Raw genomic sequence first — 27,200 nt, forward strand, 5'->3', positions numbered from 1 at the left:
TTTGTCAGTTTTGTCTTCGGGCGGATGTGCGGAGTCTCCTATTCTAGTCGTTCATGCCATACCACTGTAAGGATCCTATGGTAACACATTTTTTTCTCGGTCCATTCCAGACTGAGAGGAGAAGGTCGGCATTTTGTAAGCACACCTCCCAGCCAGAAATCCAGTTGTCTCTCCGTGGTGTTGGGATGGAGAATCGCCTTGCATCATAGCTTTAGTCCTGGCTTGGCTCGTGGTTTGGCTGGCCCCACCACCTGGCTTAGACACAGGAATTGCACTTCAACTGTTTCTGTTTTCCTGCATGTTTTGTGGGGCTCTTTTCTTGAGACTTTTGCCACAAACTCTTTCCATTCATTATAAAAATATTATATGTCATATTGGCCGGAGGGGATCTAAAATAAAACACACAGACACCATATTGCACAACGAAACGTACAGAAATTCCTACTGTCCGCTCGCTGGGTGGCGCTAGAGGCTGATGTTTCTGAGGGCTGAGGCTGCTAATTTCCCACCAGGAAGGTCTGGCGGTTGTGAAATTCATTTTGCTTCTGGGCAGCACAGAGCCCCCGGGGAACTCCTTTCCCCCCACTTTCTCATGACTCAGGCTCTCCACAGCTTTGATCCGTCTCTGTGGGATGGAGCCACAGTCTTGACCGCTTCTTTTGATACCTCCAACAGGCATGGAAGGGAAGTGGGGAATCCTATGGGGTAAGTCTCAGTCAGAATTGTGAAGTGAGTCAAGCTTATTTCCAGGAACTGTTAAAATCTTTTCTCTCTGGCCCTTTGGGGCTCCCCCTGGCTTCAGGAGACCCATTCCTGTCTCAGAGGAAGAAGTTAGATGTGAGGTGGTAGTGGCTGGGAATGTGTTACCAGTCCCAGGAGCCTTGGCATTTTAAAGGACACCTAGCAATGCCACACGTGTGGGGAAATTTAAATACTGCAGCCTCAGAGTTGGGTGGGTGGACAGAGGATGGACACTTCACCCCTCATCATACACCACAGCCCCCTTTCTCTGCGGACAAGCTGAGCACCCAACACAATGTCGGGCAGGACCTGAGGGGCCGTGGGGAGCTGCTCTTCCTCCTCATCAGGAATGTGTGTCCCAAGGGATGCAGATCAAGGCACATACTTTCAAGGCGCAATTACTGCAAATGCACAGTCTTGTGAACAATTTGCTTTCTAAGTGCCTACTCGGATAAAGTCACTATGCGTGAGTCCTCTCACCAGGGGATAATCAAAATATTTAACAACTGGTACAGACAGGCACTGACTAGTCAAATGGCCACTGATGGAGCAGAGCCCTTGAGGGCCACTGCTGAGCCAGGCCTCATTTGCAGGCATGAGGAAGACTGGGACATCGGTGGGAGGTTCTGCAAAAGGGCTGTTCGCCAACCAGTAGAGCATCTTTCAATATTCTAACCAGTGCTGCTATGCCAAGGTGAACAGGCCGAGTACCAGCCCTGCTCTCGTCTCCTCCACAGCCTCATCCCTCCCCGCCCCTGCAGAGCTGGACCCCTCCTTTCTCTTCTACATCCATACTCCTATTCTCCAGTCTTTCAGCCAGAGGCTGTACCATCTCCTCTTTCAGTAGCCCTCAGTATGGGAATAGGTGTGACCTAATCTGCAGTGGGCTTTAGAGACAAGCATGGCCCAAGCCAGCTGTGCATGAGAACCACCAAAGCAGTGCCTAAAACCCAGCAGTCCGGGTCACCTATACTTTTACGAAGGATGCTGGGTAAGGTTGATGCACAGCCAGGCTTCGAGATTCCTGCCTGCCTCCTAAATCCGGGATCAGCAGGAAGCTCTGGGGCAACGTTGGTACAGTCACCTATGAGTTCCTGGAAGGAAGGTGGGAGCTAAGAGCCACTCACAAACACTGTTTCCTCCTCATGCATGCGGTCAGCCCAAGGAGCACCACCACTGTGACCACGAGGATTCCCGCCACCGAGACAGCAGCGATGATGATGTTCCTCTGCAGGAAGTGCAGAAGCTGCGCACACGGCAAATTCCCGTTTCGAATACCTAAATGAGAAGACACGTGGCAGAGTAAACAGAGGGAGAGGACCCCATACAGATCTGCAGGGATGACCTGTGAGCTCTGCCTCTAGCAGAAATGAAAACCTTAGCATCTGAGCTGCTGGCTCCCGAAAACCTCTTGGGAAAGGAACCAGCTTCATTTAGGAAAGCATTCAGAGGTGAGAGGAGATGCTGGTTGGTGGTGGAGGTGAGATGCTGAGGGTATGAGCTGGAGAGCAGTAAAGCAGCCAAAAGAAGGTTGAAAAAACCACGGTTTGTAGGAGGTGAGGGAAGAGGAGGGGAGAGCTCAGATGGGAGGAGGCAGGGGCATTAGACGTGGCAGAAAGTCCTGCTGTGATGGCTTTTTAAGAAGACTAGAGTCAAATATTTGGTTTAAAGCTTTTCACAGGCACTGATACAACCTTTTCTCTCCCACTCCCCAGCCCCCCAACCTCCGCTCCTCCAGCTTCTAGAAATTCTCCCGGGCACATGATCTGCCTGATGTGTGTAGGTTTGGGAGAATTTCATGACATAAGGCAAACATAATGCCAGAGATGACCCCAAGCTCTTACAGCCCTCCGGGGACTTGCAGAAATCTTGAAGGTAGATTTGGAATGCTGCTGAATGTGGGCTTTGGAGCGCAAGGCAATCTTAGCTAGACCCTACTTGACATCGGGGACTCCTAGAGCTTCTATCACCCCATTTGTATTGTGACCAAAAAAGCAAATGGACTCAAGGAAAGAGAGCACAGAGGTACAATGACAGGAATCAGATGGTTTAGTGTGGAGAGCTGCTGAGGGGAGCTTAGTGATAGAGGCTGGAGAACCCTGGCCAAGGGCCTTCTTAGGCTATGGGGAAAAAATTGTGCATGTCCAATTTTTGCCTTCATCTGTGCCACGTCAAGAGGCAGCAGCATCAAGCCACTCTAAGGGCTCTGTTGGAATGATTCAGCATTCAATTTTGGGGGGTTAGGAAGTGACAACCAGGTATAATTGTGACAGCAGGTGGTTACATGGAGGGAGTGAACTGGGCTTGGTCCCAGCACATTGACATAATGGGCAAGTTTCTTCGCACTCTGAACGGGCCCAGGCTCAAGTGATCCAAGGTTGAAGATCAGGGATTAGGTTAACACCGGGCACTTAATGTCTCCTGCCTGTCAGCAAGCTTCGGTGCCCAGTCATGGCAGGGACTCAGAAGACGATGCACATGTTTTGAGTGACCATGGCTGTGTAGAAACAACGTAAAAGTAGTATCTTTGTGAAAGGGGGTCAAATTCCTGGAGTTAGTTTAATTTATAATTTTAACTGCAGTTCATATGCTTTTGAGGGTGAATTGAAGGTATGCCGACATCTATTCTGTTAAAATACCATGAAAGGCAAACAGACACGTTCTGAAGTCATCTGTTTTTTTGTGGGCTTTTTTTGGTGAGAAAGATTGGCCTTGAGCTAACATCTGTGCCCATCGTCCTCTGTTTTGGGGCTGCTGCCACAGCATGGCTTTGACAAATGGTGTAGGTCTCTTCCCGGGATCCGAACCCATGAACCCCGGGGCTGCTGAAGTAGAGCGTGCTGAAATTAACCAGTGTGCCACCAGGCCAGCCCCTGTATTTAAGTATCTTATTTAGCTCCTGCTATGTAGATTACCTGGACTAACTGCTTCCTGAAGTGTTTTTTTATCTGCAGTAGTTAACTGCTCACTCACAGCCCTGTTGAAGAGAGGGGGTTCGTCATCTCTTTCCGCCTCTGAAATGTGATCTACAAAAGACAAAAGACAAAATGTGTTTGTACAAAAACACCCATTGGCCTGTGATTAGTTCTGTTTTGTTTAATTTTTTTTTCTTTTGAAAGATGCTTTCGTTACAGTCTTATTTGGGTGAATCTAAGTAATACGCACTCTATAATGAAAGTAGCGAAGTGTTTAAAGACACATAAAGATGCTTCTACAAGCTGTTTGCATGAAGCGTTCAGTACAGTCTTATTTCAGGGAATCTAAGTAATTGTCTGGGTTTATGATGAAAGCAACTTCCTCTAGAGTCAAAGTGAGGAGTTAGGGAGGATTTTGGAGAAGCGTCCAAGTGTACATCAGTGTTTTGTTTCTGTTTATTTTTTTAATCTAACAAATTTCTACAGATGACCCACCCGTAGACTGAGGCTGTGGTTCTCACACTTGAGTGTATATCAGAATCACCAAGATGCCTTGTTAAAAGCTAGATCCCTGGGCCCACCACCAGAGTTTCTGATTCAGTAGGTCTTGAAGGGCCTGAGAATGTGCATTTCTCACAAACCCTGAGTGACACTGATGCTGCTGGCCAGGGACCCTACCCAGGACCTTTCAGTCGGTCTCTGAGCCTCTCTGACCCCAATCTCCACTAGTATAAAATAGAGATAATAAGACCGACCTCACAGATGGAGTAACATTCATGATAATTTATAAACCACAAAGTACTATAAAAAACATTTCTTGAATTGCAAAGGCAAGACAGAAAAATTAATTACACTGAAATATTCACTTATGGGTAGAGGGACTGCAGAATGGTTTAGTATAAACAAACAGGGTTGAAAATCAGAAAGATTTGCATCCTAACTCTACCACTGGCTATCTTTGACTCATTTTTATGAGACCTGTCAAAAGGCCTGAGTGAGTTTAGCTTGTAGAAAACTGGGGAGCCAGGAGAGCTGTCTGTGCCCAACACAGGAATGGCCCTGCAGAGGGGCTGGGAGATGTTCTGAGTAGCTCCAGGGAGCAAACTGGAACCAATGAGAAGGAGCTCCAGAGAAATCTGTTTGGATTAACTGTTTAGCAGTTAGAAAGTAGGGCTATCAAAAAGGGAACGTGGAAAGTGAGGACTAATTAATTGTGTGACCTCAGAAGACTTCAAGGCTGGAGCCCCAGTCCCAGAGGGGAGACCTCCAAGAGCTGAGGGGCAGTTTTGGGGTGAGTCTGGCGAATCTTCCTTGGCCTAGTTCTTAAAGGGGTGACAATGAGACAATGTGGTTAAGACTGTCATGGAGTATGTGATAACAGCCTCATGAGATCTTAATTATTTCTGGGGAAAGAAAGAAATGTGTTCCTTATTCACTTTGGCTTAGAAAAGAGAGGAAACTCCCAAGTTAATGTGACTCATAATTACTCAACTTTGGAAATGCCAGCTTGTCAAATCAGAGTCAACTGAGTAACAGCCACAGACAGAAATCTCTGGATAACATAGAGGGTTATAACACTAAGGGGCTGTGTTTGCCTTGCTCTTTCGTAAAGTTGTAAAAAAGATAGACTTGTCACTTGCACACAAATTTTTACTTTCCTTGTCTCTGTACCACAGAAACAAAAAAAATAGAATTAGGAGACACTGTTTATACTTATCATCAATATGATCCTAAGTTTTCATTTACCTAAGGTTCTTTGGAGAGTTTGAAAGATGTTTCGTTCATTAGAACTAAGTCACTAAGTCCAGCCCACACTCAAGTGGAGGGAGATTAAGCTCCACCCTTTGAAGGGAGGGTATCAAAGAATTGTGGACATATTTTAGAACCACAGTAGGAATGAAATTCAAAGAAAGACGGTTGAACAAAGGAAACATTTGCTTGTGTCTATATGAGCATAAGGACTTCAATCAGCTATCTCTAGTTTTATGCAAGAATTATGGATAGAGAAAAGTGACACCCTTACAGAGGCATCTACACTCTGCAGAAAGACTTGACTTGAGTATATGACCTGCACCATTAAGCAGAGATCCCTGAATGATTTCCAAGATATTAGGTTGAGCCATATGAAATTGGAGATATTTGACTACTTTTGATCTACAAGAACAGTAAGTTCAAATGATTCAACCTAACTTATAGTCCCAAGAGAAGTTTTCTAATCTACATATTTCTGCTAATCTTGAGGCTCCTAGAAACCCAACACCATGGATTATCAAGATGAGTGTAACGATCAGTTTGTATTGTGATCCTTTGTTTAAAAACATATATGGAATTGAGCTCAAATCCAGTGTATATTGATCACTGCACACATTGGGGGTCTGGGAAGACAGAGGAAAGTGAGTCCATTTTGTACTTAGAAAGTGCTCAAGCACTGAGTCAAGCTCCTACAGGGAGAAAAATCAATACAGCTGATTATGGAAAGACAGTTTTAGAAAAGTTGATGTCATTTTTGGTAACAAGCAAAAGTTCTAGAGAAATCTATCAACATGGCAAGTTGGGACATGCTACAGAGGTCTAAGAGGGGATGCCACACTTTTTCCAGGGAGCTCAAGCTCAGTGGGGCGCCAGGAACTCCCGGCCCCTTCCAGTGTCACAACAGGGGGGCAGGAAGTGCCCACAGTCAGCTTCTGTATTTGAAAATTATTTCACATAGTGACCACGTGAAAGGAAAATGTTACCCTCATTGTTCTCCACCGGCACTGTTTCAAGCACACCAGCAGCACAGGCGGAACCCGCTCAGCAGAAGACAGAAGGGCTGAAGGTCTTGCCTTGGGGACACTGGGCATCTGGTCTAGTTAGGAAATCTACGTCATCACATCATTGCTCTACGTGATGTCTGTGAAACTCTTTCTGCCTAACAGTTCTTCCAGGTGTTTTAAAATGGGCACACTATGCAGGCATAACTGGCGTCTCTTACAAGCATCCTGAGTTCAAACACCAGCACTGTCTCCTCCCCGACTGCTTGACCTGCGACAACTTACTTAACTTCAGGAGCCACGTATGTAAAATGGGGGCATAATGATAATGCAACATACCACTGACCTAGTTCATATTCCCATGCCCAGGAAAGACCACAGATTTGCGAGCCCAGACAGTGACATATTGGTCTGTTTTTCCTTTTAAATCTTTAAATCTTTTGAGGGAAGAAATGCTTCATGGGATTCTAGTTCCTCAGCCTGTCTTCAGAGCCGATCTGCCTTCACCACAGCTGCATCTGTAAGAGGAGCCTTTGCTCATCAGCGGAAGGGGGTGCCTTCCCACATTCCTCCTGAGGATGGAGAGAGGTCTTCAGGGTATCGCTCAGGAATGTGCTCACACCTCACTAGCTGCGGCCCAGGGGGAGAATGGGACTTCACTGGTAAGTTTGGGAGAAGGAATTGGGTGGCCGTAGCTAGCTCGTTTCTCTCTTTTTTGGCATCCGTCTGCCTGCAGAGAGCAAACCTCCCAATCTGCCCTCGACGCTGGGAATTTTACAGAAGCAAACTCTCATGGTTGGGGTTTGGGGAGGTCATGGGTATCCTAAACATTACCAGAGATTAGGGCCTTCTGCCTGGCTCAGGGCAAAGCACCCAGATTATTCAGCCAAATATTTCTCGAGAAGACAGTTTGAACTCCATCTGCCGGACCTTTAGCTCAGTCTCACATTTAGTTCTGAACTCAGGCAAGAGGAAGAAGAGGTATTACTTATTGATCCCAAACTCCAATTTTATCCATCTGCATTTACCATTACTGGAAATTCTGTCCATGCTGCCAAGGAAAAATTCTGGTTCAGCAGAATTCCCAGCAGCAACACTGGCTCCTTTGATGAAACACATGAAAAAAATTGAAAGAGAGAAGTTTTTATCAGTACCCACTTACAAGCACCTTAGGCCCGTATTTTGCTTTAAGTGTTGAAATGTTAATATAGAAGTCAACTTGGAAATATGTGTTTGAAAGTTTATGTGTCAGTGTAGAGAGAGGCACCAGCTGACTGCTGATGGCAGAGGTGGGGCCCAGGATGATGCTGTGGGAAATGAACCCCAGGAACTGGAATTCACATCTGTATGCAAAATTCCAACACTGTGTTCATCCCGCTGCTGCCCAGGGCACTTCCGTCCACTGCTGGCAATTTCTGATACACAATTCCATCCTCAGGACCTGTGATCAAATACCTTTCTTAATTCTCAAAGTGCTACTTTTAAAAAATAAGAATATGAGGCTACTTTTTAGAAGAGGATATTCTTCAGTTTTATTTCTATGGATGTGCCTAAAGCAAGTGATTTTTTTTTGCCTTGGTCTTATCCATGGAATGAGGTACTGTGACTGCACCAGCTCTCACCAAGGGCTGAGCTAAGCATCAAACCAGGTCATGCACGTGCGGGTATAAAGCGTGCCCGGCACAAAGTGATAACACTCTGCAGGGGTTCTGTTGTCAGGAACCATGAACGCCACTTGCAATTCTGGTTCCTGTCCTTTGAACAGCCTCCAGAAAGCAAGAGCCTGTCTGACACACGAACTTCAGGGATCACGCCAAAATAGAGGGATAGTCACACTTCAGACCATAGACTTGGAAGTCATAGAAAGTATTTCAGACAATTCTTTCGTTCATATCTCAATTTGTCTCTGCCGCACAAGTAGCTGTTTTAAAGAATGATAAAATGATAGCATGGTACATAAGTACAATCCCTAGGCCTATAGAAATATGTACGCTTGTAGTTTTAAACACATATACTTGCTTTCTTTCATGGCTCTCTTCGTAATTGATTTGCCTGCTGTTCCTGTTTCATCAAATGGTGCCTCATACGGGACTTTGGAAAACACTTGCAGTAGAATTTCATCTCAGGTGAAATAAATAAAGGTGTGTTAATACGAGTAGATCAGAACTGACATAGTTTTCTCTGTGATACCTAAAGCAGTCCATAAATACAGTGCATAAATGATACAAGCCCAATGGATACGTGAAATTATACTCTAAAATACTTTGCCTTGGGAAGGGGAATCCTAACTCCTAAGGAAGAAAGTGATTGCACCGGATGTCCTGAGCAGTAAAGATATACAGCTAGAAATTTTGCCCCAAATCTCATGAGATTTAGTGTCATAATTTTTCTTCTGGCTCCTGTTGTCATTCTGACCTGCCTTTGAGATTTTCCCCAAGATGGCCCACAAATATGGGTGAAGGCTGCGGGAGTAAAAATAAAGCAGGACAGATTTCTAAAAGTCAGAAAGCTCTTTATTTATAAAACTATTCCTAATTTTTCATGATTAATTTTTTTTTAATATTAATTTCTCCTTCCTGTTTAAAGTTTTCAGGCTACTACTTTTCCCTAGGGACAGCAGTTCATTTTTCCTTTTACGTTTACTTTGCTAAGCCACAGAAAACAATCAACCCAAATTTCATTCACCTGTATATATTCTGAGTCCTTTTTCAAGGGCTGTTGGTACATTGGTGGATGGTCTACTCACCTGATGGAATAGTTGCTTACGATAAGGACACAAAAAAATTAATTATCACATTCACCCATTCAAAACGATGAGGTCTTGTCACCAGCCCTTTCTTTGATGAATGTCTTGACCTTCTTGGATTGTTGCTCAGAGAGAACTTGGCAAGTTTATCAGCGGCCCACCAATGCCAAGGCCGACACTGGCATGGCACTGGGCATGTCAGAAGGCCTTCGGGGGTGATGGGACCCTCCCAAACCCTGAACCAGAACCCCATCCTCAGATGCACTCACTCCCCTTCCATACATGTGGGGCTGGATTCAGAGACACAGGGCACCTGCATGGAGGAGAAAAGTCTTCTGATTCCTGGATGGGAATTCCTGAGAGCACGGATAGCGGGACTGCAAGAGCCATCTACATCCAGCCACTCATTCAGTCATGGTCACCTGCCCATCACTCAATCAGCCATACAGTCAGTGCAGAATTAGTGGAGCTTCTTTAATGGCACACCTGGAAGAAGGGCAAACCCAGAATTCTTGATATGGGACAGCCCCTAGAAAAAAGGTCCACATCCCCTGGAGAGAGACGGCCCCTTCCAAGGAGGACTGAGAGGGCTCGCTCTGTGATCAGAACATCCAACATCTCCTGACCCAGAGGGGAGCGTCAGCACTCACACTCCCGGGAGCTCCTTCTCAGACCAAAGGGGATGCTCAGGGTCTACTCCTGACCCACACATGGGCCCCAGAGAGGAGAAATCTCTCTATATTCTATATATTAATCCCTTATCAGATATATGATTTGCAAATATTTTCTTCCATCCTGTGGGTTGTCTTTTCACTCTCTTGATAGTATCCTTTGATGCACAAAAGCTTTTCATTTTGATAAGTCCAGTTTATGTATTTCTTCTTTTGTTGCCTGTGATTTTGGTGTCAAAATTAAGATACCACTGCCTAATCCAAGGTCATGAAGACTTTCCCCCTATGTTTTCTTCTAGGTGTTTAATCATTTTAGCTCATAAATTTAAGTCTTTGACCCACTTTAGTTTTAATTTTTGTATATGGTGTAAGGTAAAGATCCAATTTCATTCTTTTGCAGGTGAATATCCAGTTTTCATAGGACAACTTGTTGAAGAGACTGTTCTGTCCCCTTGGCACCCTTGTTGAAAATCAATTGACCATGGATGTATGCATTTGTTTCTGGACTCTCTATTCTGGTCCGTTGATCTATAGGTCTAGCCTTATGCCAGTGCCACATTGTTTTCATAATTGTAGCTTTGTAGTAAGTTTTGACATGAAGAAGTAGGATTCCTCCAACTTTGTTCTTCTTTTTCAAGATTATCTTGACTACTTGGGGTCCATTGAGATTTCATATGAATTTCAGGTTGGATTTTTCTATTTTTGCAAAAAACACAGTTGGGATTTTGATAAGGTTGCTTCAAGTATGTAGATCACTTTGGGGACTACTGCCGTCTTTACGAGAGTAAGTCTCCCAATCCATGAACACAGGCTGTCTTTCCACTCATTTAGGCCTTCTTTAATTTCTTTCAGCAATGTTTTATACCTTTCACTGTACAAGTCTTTTGCCTCCTTTGCTAAACGTATTCCTAAGTATTTTATTCTTTTTGATGCTACTGTAAATGGCATTGTTTTCTCAATTTGCTTTTTAGACTATTCACAGCAGAGTATAGAAATATAACTTTTTAGGATTTTATATACATAAGGTCATGTTATCTACAAGGAGAGAATTGTACTCTCATTTTCCAATTTCATTTCTTTTCTTGTCTAATTGCTCTGCTAAGACTTCCAGTACTGTGTTGAATAGAATTGGCAAGAGTGGGCATCCTTGTGTTATTCCTGATCTTAGAGGAAAAACTTCCATTCTTTCACCACTGGGTAAGATGTTAGCCATGTATTTTTCACATATGGCCTTTCCCACGTTGAGGGAGTTCCCTTCTGGTCCTAGTTTATTGAGTGTTTTTATCACAAAAGGATGTTGAATTTTTAAATGTTTTGTTTTTAACAGTGGTAAAAAACACATAACACAAAATTTACCATGCTAATCATTTTTAAGTGTACAGTTCAGGAGTGTTAAGTTTATTCACATTGTTGTAAAACAGATCTCCAGAACTTCGTCATCATGCAAAACTGAAACTTGTACTCATTAGTCAACAAGGTCCTGTTTCCTTCCTCCACCCCCAGCCCCTGGAAACCGCCACTCTACTTTCTGTTTCTATGAATTTGACTACTCTACGTACCTCATATAAGTAGAATCATTCAGTATTTGTTTTCCTGTGACTAGCTCATTTCACTTAGCATAATGTCCTCAAGGTTCATCCACGTTGCATGTGACAGAATTTCCTTCCTTTTTAAGGCTGAATAATAGTCCACTGTATGTAGATACCACATTTTGTTTGTCTGTTCATCTGTTGATGGACACTTGGGTTGCTTCCACCTCTTGGCTATTGTGAATAATGCTGCTATGAACATGGGTGTACAAACATCTGTTTGAGACTCTTCTTTCAATTCTTTGGGCTATATAAGCAAATATGGGATTCCTGGATCATAGAGTAATTCTATTTTTAATTTTTTGAGGAACAGCTCTACTGTTTTCCATAGAAGATGCACCATTTTATATTCCCAAGAACAGCACACAAGGCTTCTAATTTCTGCATATCCTTGCCAGCATTTGTTATTTTCTGCTTTTTGATTAATATCCATCCTAACGGGTATGAGGTGATATTTCATTATGGTTTTGATTTGCATTTCTAACGATCATTGATGCTGAACATCTTTTCACATACTTGTCAGTCATTTGTGTATCATCTTTGGTGAAGTGTCTATTCAAGTCCTTTATCCATTTTTTAATCAGGTTATTTCGGGTTTTGTTGTTGAGTTTGAAAGAATTTGTTATAAATTCTGGATAGTAACCTCTTATCTGATATACAATTTGCAAATATTTTCCAAAGGTTGCCTTTTTACTCTGTTTATTGTGTCCTTTGATGCACAAAAGTTTTTAAGTTTGACGTAGTCCCATTTGTCTATTTTTGCTTTGTGTTGCCTGTGCTTTGGGTATCATATCCAAGAAATCAATGTGAAATCCAAGGTCATGAAGCTTTTCCTTTATGTTTTCTTGTAGGAGTTTATAGTTTTAGGTCTTACATTTAGGTCTTTAATCCTTTTTAAGTAATTTTTGTTTATGGTGTTAGTTAAGGGTCCAAATTCATTCTTTTGCATGTGGATATCCGGTTTTCCCAACACCATTTATTGAAAAGACTGTCTTTTCCTTATTCAGTGGTCTTCACACCCTTGTTGAAGATCATTTGACCGTATCCATGAAAGTTTATTTCTGGGGTCTCTATTCTTTTCCATTGGTCTATATGTCTGTCTTTATGCCAGTACCACACTGCTTTGATTACTGTAGCTGTGTAATATGTTTTGAAACCAGGAAATATAATGCCTCCAGCTTCATTCTTGTTTTTTAAGACTGTTTTCGCTTTTGGGGTCTCTCAAGATTCCATATGAATTTTAGGATGGATTTTTCTCTTTCTGCAAAGAAAATTGCCTTTCAGATTCTGATAGAGATTGCATTAAACCTATAGATCACTTTGGATAGTATTGACATCTTAACAAATTAAGTCTTCTAATCCATGAACATGGGATGTCTTTCCATTTACTTGTGTCATTTTCAAATTTCTTTCAGTGATTTTTTTTTTTTGAGGAAGATTAGCCCTGAGCTAACATCTGCCGCCAATCCTCCTCTTTTTGCTGTGGAAGACTTGCCCTGAGCTAACATCCGTACCCATCTTCCTCTACTTTATGTGGGATGCCTACCACAGCATGGCTTGCCAAGCAGTGCCATGTCCACGCCCAGGATCTGAACTGGGGAACCCCAAGCTGCTGAAGTGGAATGTGAGCACTTAAGCGCTGCGCCACCAGGCCAGCCCCATCAGTGATGTTTTATAGTTTTCAGTGTACAATCTTTTGCTTTCTTCTTCTTCTTTTTTTTTTTAAGATTTTATTTTTCCTTTTTCTCCCCAAAGCCCCCCAGTACATAGTTGTGTATTTTCAGTTGTGGGTCCTTCTAGTTGTGGCATGTGGGACACTGCCTCAGCATGGCCTGATGAGTGGTGCCATGTCCGCACCCAGGATTCAAACTGGCGAAACCCTGGGCTGCCAAAGCAGAGCACACGAACTTAACCACTCAGCCTCGGGGCCGGCTGTTGCTTTCTTCATTAAGTTTATTCCTAAGTATATTTTTCTTTTTGATACTATTGTAAATGAAATTTTCTTAATTTCCTTTTTTTATTGTTCATTGCTAATGTCTAGAAATGCAACTGACTTTTGTGTGTTGACTTTGTATCCTGAAACTTTGTTGAATCCTTTTCCTAGTTCTAACATTGTGGGTGTGTGTAGTCTATAGGATTTTCTACATATAAGATCATATCATCCTTGAACAGAGATAACTTTACTTCTTCCTTTGCAATTTGAATACCTTTTGCTTCTTTTTCTTGCTTAATTGCTCTGGCTAGAACTTCCAGTACTTTGTTGAACAGAAGTAGTGACAAGCATCTTTGTCTTGTTCCTGATCTCAAAGGAAAAGTTTTCACTCTTTCATAACTGAGTATGATGTTAGCTGTCGGATTTTCATATATGGCTTTTATTATGTTGAGATAGTTTCCTTCTATTCCTAGTTTGTTGAGTGTTTTTATCATGAAAGAGTGTTGAATTTTGTGAAATGCTTTTTCTACACCAATTGAGATGGTCACGTGGTTTTTTACTTCATCCTATTAAGGTAGCATATTACAATGGTTGATTTTCATATGTTGAACAATGCCTGAATTCCAGGAATAAGTCCTGCTTGGTCTGGTATATGATCTTTTTAATACAATGTTGGATTCAGTTTTCTAGTTATTTTGTTGAGGAATTTCGCATTTATATTTATAAGTGATATTGCTCTGCAGTTTTCATATAGTGTCTTTGTCTAGCTTTGGTATCAAGGTAATACTGGCTTCTTAGAATGAGTTAGGAAGTGTTCCCTTCTCTTCAATTTTTTGGAAGGGTTGGAGAAGCATTAGTGTTTTCTCTTATTTATTTGTTTGGTAGAATTCACCAGTGAAGCCAACTGATCCTTACTTTTCTGTATTCAGAAGTTTTGATTACTAATTCAATCTCCTTACCCATTATAGGTCTATTCCAATTTTCTATTTCTTCTTGAATCAGTTTTGGTAGTTTGTGTGTTTCTAGGAATGTCTTTATTTCTTCTAAGTTGTCCAATTTGTTGATATACAATTGTTCATAGTATTCTCTTATAATCATTTTTATTTCCATAATTAGTAGTAATGTCCCCACTCTCATTTCTGAATAAATAATTTGAGTCTTCTCTCATTTTCTGTCTTTCAAATTTGTTATCTTTTCAAGGAACCAATTTTTGGTTTTATTGATTTTCTCTATTGTTTTTCTATTCTTTATTTCATTTATTTTTTGCTCTATTCTCTATTATTTCCTTCCTGTTGCTAGCTTTAAATTTAGTTTGCTACTCTTTTTCTAGTTCCTTAAAGTATACAGTTGGGTATTTATTTGAAATCTTTCATCTTTTTTTAATATGTGCATTTATATTTATGAATTTCCCCTTAGCGTGGCTTTTGCTGTATAAGTTTTGGTATGCTGTGTTTGATTTACAATCATGTCAAGGTAATTTGTAATTTCCTATTGGTTATTTAAGAATGTGTCGCTTAATTTCCACAGATTTGTGGATTTTCCAGTTTTCCCTCCATTGTAGATTTCTAGTTTCATTCCATTGTGATCAGGAAAGACACTGTGCATGATTTCAATCTTTTTAAATTTATTGAGACTTGTTTTATGGCCAACATATGGTCTATCCTGGAGAATGTTCTATGTGCACTCGATAAGAACATATATTCTGTTGTTATTCAGTGGAGCGTTCTGTATCAGTTTGTTAGGTCTAACTGGTTTACAGTGTTGTTCACTTCTATTTCCTTATTAATTGTCTTTCTAGTCCTATCTATTATTGAAAGTGGGGTACCAAAGTCTCCAACTATTGTATAACTATTTCTCCCTTCAATTTTGTCTACTAGTAGTTCATATTTTGGGGGCTTTGTTGCTATGTGCATATGTGTTTATAATTGTTACATCCTCTTTCTGTATTCAATCTCTTATCAATATATAATGTCCTTCTTTGTCTCTCATAAACTTATTTTATTTGAAATCTATTTTGTTGGAAAATAATATACCCACTCCAGCTCTCTTTTGGTTACTATTTGTGTGGAATGCCTTTTTCCATCTTTTTACTTGCAACTTCTTTGTGTCTTTTTACCCTAAGTGAGTCTCTTGTAGACAGCATATAAATGAATCCTATTTTTTCTATCCAACCTGCTAATCTCTGCCCTTAAGAAGACTTTAATCTATTTACATTTAATGTGTTTACTGATAAAGAAGAATTTGCTTCTACCATTTAGCTATTTGTTTTCTGTGTCTTATAAATTTTTTGTTCTTCAGTTTGTTCCATTACTACTTTTCTTTGGGAGTTAGTTGTTTTTTTGTAATGTTACATTTTCATTGCCTTTTTCATTGCTTTTCTGTATATTTTTAAATTATTTTCTTTGTGGTTACGTTGGGGATTACAATTAACATCTTAAACTTATAACAACCTAGTTTGAATAGTATCAACTTAGTTTCAAGCGTATGCAAATACTCTGCTCATATATAGTTCCATTCCTCCCCTTTTAAATTGTTATTGTCACAGGTTATATCTTTAGACATTTTATGCCCATTAACATAGATTTACAATTATTGTTTTATGCATTTGCCTTTTAAATCATATTGGAAAAAAAAGAAAAGTTACAAACAAAAATTATGGTACTATTGGCTTTTGTATTTACCCATGTAGTCACCTTTACCAGTGTTTTTTATTTTTTTCTTATGGCTTTGAGGTACTGTCTCGTGTCCTTTCCTTTAGCCTGAAGGACTCTCTTTAGCATGTTTTACAGGGCAGATCTCTTAGCTTTTGCTTATCCATAAATGTCTTAATTTCTCCTTTATGCTCAAGAATATTTTTTTCAGATATAGAATTCTTGGTTGACAGTACTTTTCTTTCAGGACTTTAAATATGTCATATCACTGCTTCTGGCTTCCATGATTTTTGACGAGAAATCAGCCATTAATCTTATTGAGTATCCCTTGTACATGACGAGTAGCTTTTCTCTTGCTGCTTTCGAAATTCTCTCTTTGCCCTTGGGTTCAACAATTTGACTATCATGTGTTTCAGTGTGGCTCTATAGCATTTTTTCTTCCTGGAGTTCACAGAGCTTCTAGGATATGTATAATCATCAGATTTGGGAAGTTCGAGGCCATTATTTCCTCAAATTTTTTCTCTGCCCCTTTCTCTCTCTTTTCTTTCTGGGTCTTCTATAATGTATATGTTGGTATGCTTGATGGTATCTTGCAGGTCCCTCATGTTCTGTTTATTTTCTTCATTGTTTTCTTTCTGCTCCTCAGACTAGATGATTTCAATTGTCCAAGTTAAAATTTATTGATCCTTACTTCTGCCTGCTCACATCTGCTGTCGAATCCCTCTAATGAGTTTTCCATTTCAGTTATTGTACTTTTCAATTCTAGAATGTCTCTTTAGCTCTTTTTTATAATTTCTATTTCTTTTTTTTTTAATTGGTGAAGAAGATTGGCCCTGAGCTAACATTCATTGCCAATCTTCCCCTTTTCGTTTTTTTGAGGAAGATCTGTGCTAATCTTCTGTGCCAGTCTTCCTCTATTTTGTATGTGGGACACCACCGTGGCAGGGCTTGATAAGCAGTGTATAGGTCCATACCCGGGAACTGAACCTGTGAACCCCAGGTTGCCAAAGTGGAGTGCATGAACTTAACCACTATGCCACTGGGCTGGCCCCTATAATTTCTATTTCTTTATTGATATTCTCACTTTGTTCAAACACTGTTTCATGATTTCCTTAAGTTCTTTGTCCATCATTTCCTTTACTCATCGAACATTTTGAGGACAGTTGATTCCAATTTCTAGGCTTCTGAGGGATGGGTTCTGTCAAATTCTTTTTTTTTTTTTCCTGTGAATGGGCCATATTTTCCTGCTTCTTTGTATGTTTTGTAATTTATTTGTTGAGAGCTGAACATTCTGAGTATTATATTTTGGTAACTTTGGAAATCAAATTCTCCCACTCCCCAGGGATTGCTGATTTCTGCTTGTTGGGGGCTGGAGTGATATTTTTGTGGATTTTCCAAACTATTTTGGCAAAATATGTATTCCTTGTTGTGTGTTGGTGCTGAAATTCCAGTTTGTTATCTTTGCAATCACTCAGTGACCTGACAAAGGTTCCCTTAAGTGTCTGTCTCCAAAAAGAAGAAAAACAAAAAATACGGTCTTTGTAATCCCCTTGACAGAGTTGCTTGGAAGCCTCTTCAGACCATGGGGTTGAAACAACAGCCAGCCCGCAGTGATCAACACACATCCAAATTTTTGGAGGACAAGGTCCCTGTCGTCCATTCTGGCACCAGCAGGTCACACTGAAAATGTAGGCTGCTGACCACCTGGCTACCCGCCACAGGCTGGGGAATGAAGATTGATAGGATCTACATGAACACTGAAATTCACCAAAATTCACCAGTCTCTTCACCAACCTCTCCCCTGGATGATGCCAGTATTCAACTAGAATCCAATGTTCCAAAATAGTTGCTTAAGATAATTCTTGCCAGCTCAATTGTAGATGTGGTGAGAGGATGTATTTCTGGCGCCTCCTACCCCACCGTCTTCCATCTAGGCCTTGGTTTCCCTCAAATGTTACATGAGGGGCTTAGACTAGACCAGTGAGTCCCAGCCTAGAAGCACCTAGAGAGCTTTAACAACTACTGATGCAAAGGTCTCATCCCACATAGGGAATCTGATCAGATGTCTCTTTAACAACCTCCCCAGGGGATTCTCACGCTCAATTAGGGCTGAAGACCTGGGGAGAAGGTCTGTCTCAATCTCAGGGCCTCATCATTGCTAGCATATGCAGAAAGCTCCTGGGCACCTGGTCCAGGCAGATGTGATGCACCTGGGTCAGGCAGATGTGATGCACCTGGGCCAGGCAGATGTGATGCACCTGGGTCAGGCAGATGTGATGCACCTGGGCCAGGCAGATGTGATGCACCTGGGTCAGGGAGATGTGATGCAGCTGGGCCAGGGAGATGTGATGCACCTGGGCCAGGCAGATGTGATGCAGCTGGGCCAGGCAGATGTGATGCACCTGGGCCAGGCAGATGTGATGCACCTGGGTTAGGGAGATGTGATGCACCTGGGCTAGGGAGATGTGATGCACCTGGGCCAGGCAGATGTGATGCGCCTGGGCCAGGTAGATGTGATGCACCTGGGTCAGGCAGATGTGCTGCACCTGGGCCAGGGAGATGTTCTGCAGCTGATCTGCGCTTGGGTCTGATGCTGCACTTCCTATAGCTCCAAGATGGTGGCCCTGCAGCTGTTACATGGACCCTTCTTTGAGGAGCAGAATCCTTTCCAAGTGTTTGTCTTCTATGTTTTGCTTCATTTCTTGGGACTCTGACACTTAGAGAACTGGCTCTAAACTCAAGGAAAAGCACTTTTCTTCCTATCAGAGCAGTAGGAGCAGGTTATCTGGGAGACCACCACAGACAAGCACGAGACTCTTCAAATACAGCCTGATGGTTTCACATGAAGAGGGTACTTACCAAATAGTTTAGCCAAATGTTCTTCCTGCTTATTTGAACTTGACGCAAATTCAGTATTTTCCAAGCTCTTTTGTTGAGGATAAGCTATAGGAAAATAAACCTTAGCTGTGAGTAAATCTTTTATTGGATCTGCATGTGATCTTTTTAACACGATACTCTCTTGCGTGGTATCGTGAGAGGAGCATCATGCAGTTGGCCTGCTCTAGGGGAAAGAGCACTGGACGCGGGTTCTAGTCCCCGCTTTGAACGCCTTGTGACTTTAGGCAGTAAATTCTGTGGGATTTGGTATCCTCATCTGAGACTGGTGGGAAAGGTGCCAACAACAGGAGGCCTGTGAGGATGGGAGAGATAAAATGTGCTGGTGTCGTCTGTAGACTGAAAAGTGCCCTCCCCTTATCACATCTCAGGGTTATTATCTATTATGAACTGCAATAAATGACGCTAGTTCCAAGCATGGTTATGCTCAGTGCCCAGTTTTGGGGGGAACAAAGACGGATGGACACACATCTCAGGGTCTTTTCAAGGAAAACTTTCCCTTCCATAGGAAATGATGCCAACGAGCAGTGACTTTGGCCGTTCTGGAAACGTGAAGCTTTCTCGTTTTGGAGGGGAAGGAACAACACCTCACTCTGCACTAATCCACACTATGGTCTGTGTCAGGGAGGGGCTCGGAGGGCCTGCGGCCGCCCCGACTTGACCTGTTGGAAGAGCACGAGGAACTCCTGATGTTGTCATTGACGAATGAAAATGAAGGTGCAAATGGAAACGGACTGCGTCAACCATCTGCCCTCGGACGTCACGGACTGATTTCAAGACCTGCTGGTGCTCACGTGGCTATAGCGTGGATACGGATTAATTGCGCTAAAAGATTGTAGCAACCTGTGGAGATTCTGAGCTGTATTTTCAGGCTTTTCCTTAAGAAGGTTGTGATGTCTCTGTCTGGACACATTTTCTTCATTCAAGGTCAAGGCCAGCCCTTTGTTCTGGCCCGAGGGGAGGAAGAAAACCACCAAGGAGGAGAAACCTTTCCCCTAATGAAGGGGTTGTCAGGGCCACAGCACCCACCTATTCTGAGCGCCACAGAGCATTCATGAAGTGCCTGTGGAATCTGAACTTTTAATACAAAATCAGCGACAATACCAGTTTTCACATGGTTTCCTCACAGATAATCTTCATAGCCACTGAGTAATTTGTGCATGTGACAGGTTTCAACTATACAAAAAAATTGGTAGGACAGTCTCCACAGTGTATGCCAAATGACTTCATGTATCACTACTTTGATCCAAAAACAAAAAACAAACAGTTCTCTGTTAATGAGACATTGGTGAATCATTAGGAATAGATACACTCAATCATGCAAGCACTTAGCTAAAAACATGTTCATCACATTGTGTCAGCCAAGGGAGCATAAAAAAACACTGTGCAGGGCGCACCATCACAATTACACAGTAAAATATTCACTGTTTTAATCATGTGGTTTATGAAATGCATTGGCAGGGTCGTTAGTTATGACATTGGTTTGCTAATAGTTTCATAATTTCAACATGACACACATGCCTGATAACTAATTACCCAATTTTCATTTTCTCCTAGTGCAACTAGTGTCCACCTTAAAGGATTTCTCTGTCACTTGCATGATTTGCACTAATAGACATAGTTTTTGCATATGTGACCAGCTTCTTCCCTTCAGCTTTGGCATACAAGCATCAGTGCAAAGGGAGAGATGGGCTCTGCTCCCCAGTGCAAATACTTTCCAGAGGCTGGCATAGGGGAGGTGATGCCGAGGGATATGAGAAGGGTTCACTCCCCCAACTAGTCCCTCGGGCACTCAAGCACATTGAACTATAAAGCGTTGAATAGAAAGGTATTATTATACCTAGCAAGTGTGACCAGGAACAGTAAATGCCACTTGCAAATCCGGTTCCTGTCCTGTGAACAGCCCCCAGAGTGAGAGACCCTGCCTGACACAAGAACTTCAGAGATCACCCCAAGTACAGGAATATTCACACTTTAGACCATAGGCTTGGGAGGAGGTTATAGAGTATTTCAGACAATTCTTTCCTCCACATCTCAATTTGCATTTGCCTCATACATACCTGATTTAAAGAATGCCAAAATGATAGGGTAGTACAAATAATACAATACATAGGCCTTTAGAAATATGTGCACTTACAGTTTTAAAGACATATACTTACTTTCTTTCATGTCACTCGTTGTAATTGATTGGCCTGCTGTTCTTCTCGTTTCATCAAAGGGAACGTTGGAAAACACTTGCAGGAGAATTTCATCTCAAGTGAAGCAAAGACAGGCATGTTAATACCAGCAATCCAGAATTAATAGAGTCTGCTCTGTGAGCACCTAAAGTAGTCTATGAACACAGAGAATAAATGATACAAACGCAATGGATATATGTTATGCTCTGAATGCCTTGTCTTGGGAAAGGGAACTTGGTCTATCTAAATCATTTCCGAAAAATTATGATTTCACTAGATATCCCAGATAGGAAACATTACCCACTAGAGACATGTGCTAGAAATTTTTTCTCTGAATCTCATGATATTTAATGTCATAATTTTTCTTCTTGCTCCTGTTGTCATTCTCCCCACCTCTGAGACTGTCCCCAAGCTGTCCCTCTGGATGAACAAACCTCTTTCCTGTTTCTACAAGATGCGCATCGTTTTCTTCCATTAAGACCTATTGCCTCTCCTAGGAAGTTTCTCACGGTGAGAGTCCAGCTTTTGTGGCACCAGACCTAGACCCAAATCCTGAGTTTGCTGTTTCCTGAAACGTGATCTTGGGCAAACAGCTCCACCTCTGTGATCTTTGGTTCCCTCACTGGTAGGATGGGGATACAATTATTTAACTGATAGAACTTTTGCAATAACTGAATAAAACTATGCATGTAAAAGCACTGAACATAGTGCCAGTGTGAGGACCATGCTAAAGGCTAAATATTTTAAAACTGCTAATCACCATCTTATTTATAACAATAACCCCGATCAGTTAGTAAATATTGCTTGTTTTCTGCTCATTGGAACCCTGCACAAGTGGAAGAATACATAGATAAGGAAGAAAAAGACAGAAAACACAAAGGAAGCAAAGATGTCAAGAAAACACGGCAGGAAAAAAAAAGATCTGCAACAGATTCTGTGGCATTCCATCACCAGCCATTTTTGCCTCCTTCTGTGCCTAAGGGTGATTGGAGCCTCAGGAGCCAGCCCTCAGAGAGGCACTTCCTTCCACCCTCCTTGGTACCCAGAGGAGGGCTACAGGACACACAAAGTTCTTCTGAAGACTCCTGAGACCCTGGAAGAAGCTTGCTCCTCTGGATGGAAGAGAAAGTAGTGCTGGGGCTACACCTTCCCATCCCCTTTACCTCCTGCTGTGAAAGTGGATGTGACGTCTGGAGCTGCAGAAGCCATCTGATGACCAAGAGGCATAAGCACCAGGGAAGGCCCTGATGATCTCAGAGAAACAGGTCCTGACCTGAAGTCACTCAGCATTGCACCAAAGCTATAGTTGTCTCTCTTGGACTACTTGAAACAGAAGGAAAATAAACCACTCCTTGTTTAAGTGACTAAACCCAGGTCTTCTAGTAATTGCAGCCAAGTGCTTTCTTTATTGGCATAGTGACTAAGGCAATACCTGGACATCCTTCACTTAGAGGATCCTGGCCACTCAGTTTTGATGACCCAATATTATATGGAGGAACCAAGCATAAGTTCCTAAAAATCATAATGCCCATCTAGGTTGGGACAGAGCAGAAGACTGTGGATCATTTGGACAACAAGCTTTTACCAAGCCCTGGCTCTGCTCAGAAACTGCACAAGGTGCTGGGGGTTCAAAGAGGATGGAGAAAGTGATATCACCAGAATAGTGACATAGGAGATCCCAGCCTCCATCTCCCGACAAAGAGCAACAATTAGACAGCTATTCACAAACAAAAACAGCCCTGGGAGAGCTCTGGGTCCACTTAAGAAACCTCAGCCATACAGTGGAACAACAAACCTGAGAATAACAGTACAAGATGAGAAGGAAGACAGCTTCATTGTGCTGGCATCATCCCATCCCCCAAGCTGGCATTGCTTAGTGCCAAGAGGGGACTTCCCAGCTAGAAAGACTTTCCCTCTCCAGGAAAGGAAGAGCAGGATGAGCAACCAGCCTCCCCCAACCAGTTTCAACAATGGATAGATCATCCAGACAGAAAAAGCAACAAGGAAACATTGGACTTGAACCATATTTAAGACCAAGTGGACCTAACAGACATATATAGAATATTCCATCCAACAGCAGCAGAATACACATTTTCCTCAAGTGCACACAGAATATTCTCCAGGATAGATCATACTAAAGGTCACAAAACAAGTCTTAGCAAATTTAAGAAGACTGAAGTCATACCAAGTATCTTTTCTGGCCACAGTGGTATGAAACTAGAAATCAATAACAGGAGAAAAGCTGGAAAATTCACAAATATGTGGAAATTAAATAACACACTCCTGAACAACTAATGGATCAAAGAATAAATCAAAAGGGAAATCAAAAAATATCTTGAAACAAACCAAAATGGAAATAACACCAAAACCTATGGGATGCTGCAAAAGCAGTTATAAAAGGGAAGTTTATAGCAATAAAATACCCACATTAAGAAAAAAGAGGGGCCGGCCCGGTGGTGTAGTGGTTAAGTTCGCATGCTCTACTTCAGCAGCCCAGGGTTCGCCAGTTCAGATCCTGGGTGCAGACATGCACACAACTCATCAAGCCATGCTGAGGTGGCATCCCACATAGAAGAACTAGAAGGACCTATAATTAGGATATACAACTATTTACTGGGGCTTCAGGGAGAAAAAAAAAAAGAGGAAGACTGGCAACAGACATTAGCTCAGGGCCAATCTTCCTTACCAAAAAAAGAAAAAGTATACCTTTAAATAATAATAATAATAAAATAAATTTAAAAACAAAATATCTCAAATAAACAACCTAACTTTATACTTCAAAGAACTAGAAAAAGAAGAGCAAACTAAACACAAAGTTAGCAGAAGGGAGGAAGTAACAAAGATCAGAGAAGAAATCAATGAAATAGACACCAGAAAAATAATAGAGAAGATTAATAAAACTAAGAGTTGGTTTGTTGAAAACATAAACAAAATTGACAAACCTTTAGCTAAACCAAGAAAAACAGAGAGAAGACTCAAAATTATAAATGAAAGAGGAGACATTACAACTGACACCACAGAAATACAATGGATCATAAGAGACTACTATGAACAATTAAACACCAACAAATTGGATAACCTAGAAGAAATGGATAACTTCCTGGAAACATACAACTCACCAAGACTGAATCATTAAGAAACAAAATCTGAACAGACCAAAAATGAGTAAGGAGATTGAATCAGCAATCAAAAACTTCCTAACAAAGAAAAGCCAAGGACTAGATGGCTTCACTGGTGAACTATACCAAACACTTAAAGAAGAATTAATACCAATCCTCCTCGAACCCTTCTGAAAAATAGAAGAGGAGGGAACACCCCCAAGCTCATTTTATGAGGCCAGCATTACCCTGATACCAAAGTCAGATAAGGACTCCTAAAGAAAAGAAAACTACAGATCAATATCCCTAATGAACACAAATGCAAAATTCTCAACAAAATATTAGCAAATTGAATTCAACAGCATATTTTAAAAAATCATACACCAAGATCAAGTTGTATTTATTCCTGGAATGCAAGGACGGCTCAACATATGAAAATCAATAAATATGATACATTACATTAATAGAATGAAAGATAAAAATCTGATCATCCCAACAGACTCAGAAAGAGCATTTGACAAAATGCAACATCCTTTCATGATAAAAATGCTCAGTAAATTTGCTATGGAAAGAACCTATCTCAACATAATAAAGGCCATATATGACAAGCCCACAGCTAACACTATACTCAACAGTGGAAGGTTGAAAGCCTTTCCTCTAAGATCAGGAAAAAGACAAGGGTGCCTATTCTCAGTGCTCCTATTCAACATAGAACTGGAAGTCCTAGCCAGGAAATTAGGCAAGAAAAAGAAATAAAAGGCATCCAAATCAGAAAGGAAGAAGTAATATTGTCTTTGCAGATGATATGATCTTATATAGAGAAAATCCTAAAGATTCCACCAAAAACCTGTTAGAACTAATCTACAAATTCAGTAAAGTTGCAGGATACAAAATCAACATACAGAAATTAGTTGCAATGCTATACACTAACAATGAAACATCTGAAAAAGAAAATAATCTTATTCACAATAGCACCAAAAAGAATAAAATAGGAATAAATTAACCAAGGAGATAAAAGATCTGTACACTGAAAACTATAAGAAATTGATGAAAAAAATTGACAAAGACACAGACAAATGGAAAGATATCCTATATGCATGGATCAGAAGAATCAATATTGTTAAAATGTCCATATTACCCAAAGCCATTTATAGATTCAGCGCAATCCCTATCAAAATTCCAATGGTATTTTTCACAGAAATAGAAAAAACAATATTAAAATCCATTTGGAACCACAGAAGACCCCAAATAGCCAAAGCAATCCTGGGAAAGAACAAAGCTGAAGGCATCACACTTCCTGATTTCAAACTATACTACAAAGCTATAGCAATTAAAGGAGCATGGTACTGGCATAAAAATAGACACATAGACCAATGGAACAGAATTGAGAGCCCAGAAATAAACCCTTACATGTACAGTCAACTCATTTGACAAGGAGGCCAAGAATACTCACTGGGGGGAAAGATAGTCTGTCAAAAAATGGTGTTGAAAAAACTGGATAACCACATGTAAAAGAATGAAATTGACCACTATCTTATACCACTCTCAAAAATTGACTCAGAATGGATTAAAGACTTAAATATAAGAACTGAAACCATAAAACTCCTAGGAGAAATCATAGGGAAAAAAGCTCCTTGACTTTGGTCTTGACAATGATTCTTTGGATATGATGTCAAAGGCACAGGCAACAAAAGCAAAAATTAATAAGTGAGACTACATCAAACTAAAAAGTTTCTGCACAGCAAAAGAGACATCAATGAAATGAAAAGGCAACCTACAGAATGGGAGAAAATATTTGCAATCATATATCTGATAAGGGGTTAATAAATATAGTCCAAAATATATGAAAAACTCATAGAAATCAATAGCAAAAAAGAAAATCTGATTTTAAAATGGGCAGAGGAATTGGATAGACATTTTTCCAAAGAAGACATGCAAATGGCCAACAGATACATGAAACAGAGTTTGACATCACTAATCATCAAGGAAATGCAAATCAAAACCACAATGAGATATCACCTCACACCTGTTAGAATGGCTACCATCAAAAAGACAAGAAATACCAAGGGCTGGTGAGGATATGGAGAAAAGGGAACCCTTGTGCACTGTTGGTGCTCTCTGCTGAAGAAGACTTCTTTGGTTACTCTCAAATATTAAATGAGAGCCTTAGAGTAAATCAATGAGTCCCAGCCTAGAATCACCTGGAAGACTTTAAAAACTATTCACGCAAGGGCTTCACCACACACCAAGGAACCTGATCGTGGGGTGGATCTGGGTGTCTCTTTTTAACAATCTCCGCAGGGGATTTTCAAGCTCAGTTAAGGCTGTGCTGCTGGGGAGAAGGTCTATCTCAGCCTCAGGGCCTCACCATCTCTAGCACATGCAGACAGCTCCTGGGCACCTGGGCCAGGCAGATGCACTGCAGCTGGTCTTCGCTGGGGTCTGATGCCGCACTTCCTATAGCTCCAGGATGGTGGCCCTGCAGCTATTGCACGGACCCCTCTTTGAGGAGCAGAATCCTTTCCAAGTGTTTATCTTCCATGTTTTTAATAATTTCCTAGGACTCTGACACTTATAGGAACTGGTTCTAGCCTCAAGGCAAAGTACTTTCCTTTCCATCAGAGTAGCAGGCATAGGTTATCTGGGAGACCACCACAGACAAGCACGAGACTCTTCAAATACAGCCTGATAGTTTCACATGAGAGTACTTACCAAATATTTTAGCCAAACCTTCGTCCAAATTTTTTGAACTCGAGGAAAATTCAGTATTTGAACCTGTGGGGAAAATAAACCTTAGCTGTAAATCTTTCACTGGATCTGCATGCGATCTTTTTAACTCAATACTCTCTTGTGTGGTATCGTGAGAGGAGCATCATGCAGTCGGCCTGCTCTAGGGGAAAGGGCACTGACGCGGGTTCTAGTCCACCCTTTTGTGCCTTGAGATCTTGGGCAGTAAAGTTCTGCAGGATTTGGTATTCTCATCTGAAGACTGACGAGAAGGTGCCAATGACAGGAGGCCTGTGAGGATGGG

General features: G+C 41.4%; 1 protein-coding gene across 2 annotated transcripts; it reads right to left on the reverse strand.

Annotated features, from left to right (window-relative positions):
• On the reverse strand, positions 1-26,949 carry C5H2orf92 (chromosome 5 C2orf92 homolog). Of its 2 annotated transcripts, XM_046662480.1 has the most exons (7): positions 26,882-26,943; positions 21,054-21,146; positions 18,859-18,942; positions 7,438-7,512; positions 3,657-3,767; positions 1,869-2,019; positions 1-389 (listed from the first exon to the last, which is right to left on the reverse strand). In XM_046662480.1, exons 2-7 carry the CDS (start codon positions 21,061-21,063, stop codon positions 257-259), a joined length of 564 nt encoding a protein of 187 aa, XP_046518436.1. In that variant the 5' UTR covers positions 21,064-21,146; positions 26,882-26,943; the 3' UTR covers positions 1-256. The 2 variants fall into 2 exon arrangements, 1 of the variants encoding a protein (XP_046518436.1); XR_006888741.1 differs by lacking the exon at positions 7,438-7,512 and having other exon boundaries at positions 26,882-26,949.
• Between the last annotated feature and the right edge of the window lie 251 nt (positions 26,950-27,200).

The sequence above is a fragment of the Equus quagga genome, chromosome 5 (genome assembly GCF_021613505.1).
Source record: "Equus quagga isolate Etosha38 chromosome 5, UCLA_HA_Equagga_1.0, whole genome shotgun sequence".
Lineage (NCBI taxonomy): Eukaryota > Metazoa > Chordata > Mammalia > Perissodactyla > Equidae > Equus > Equus quagga.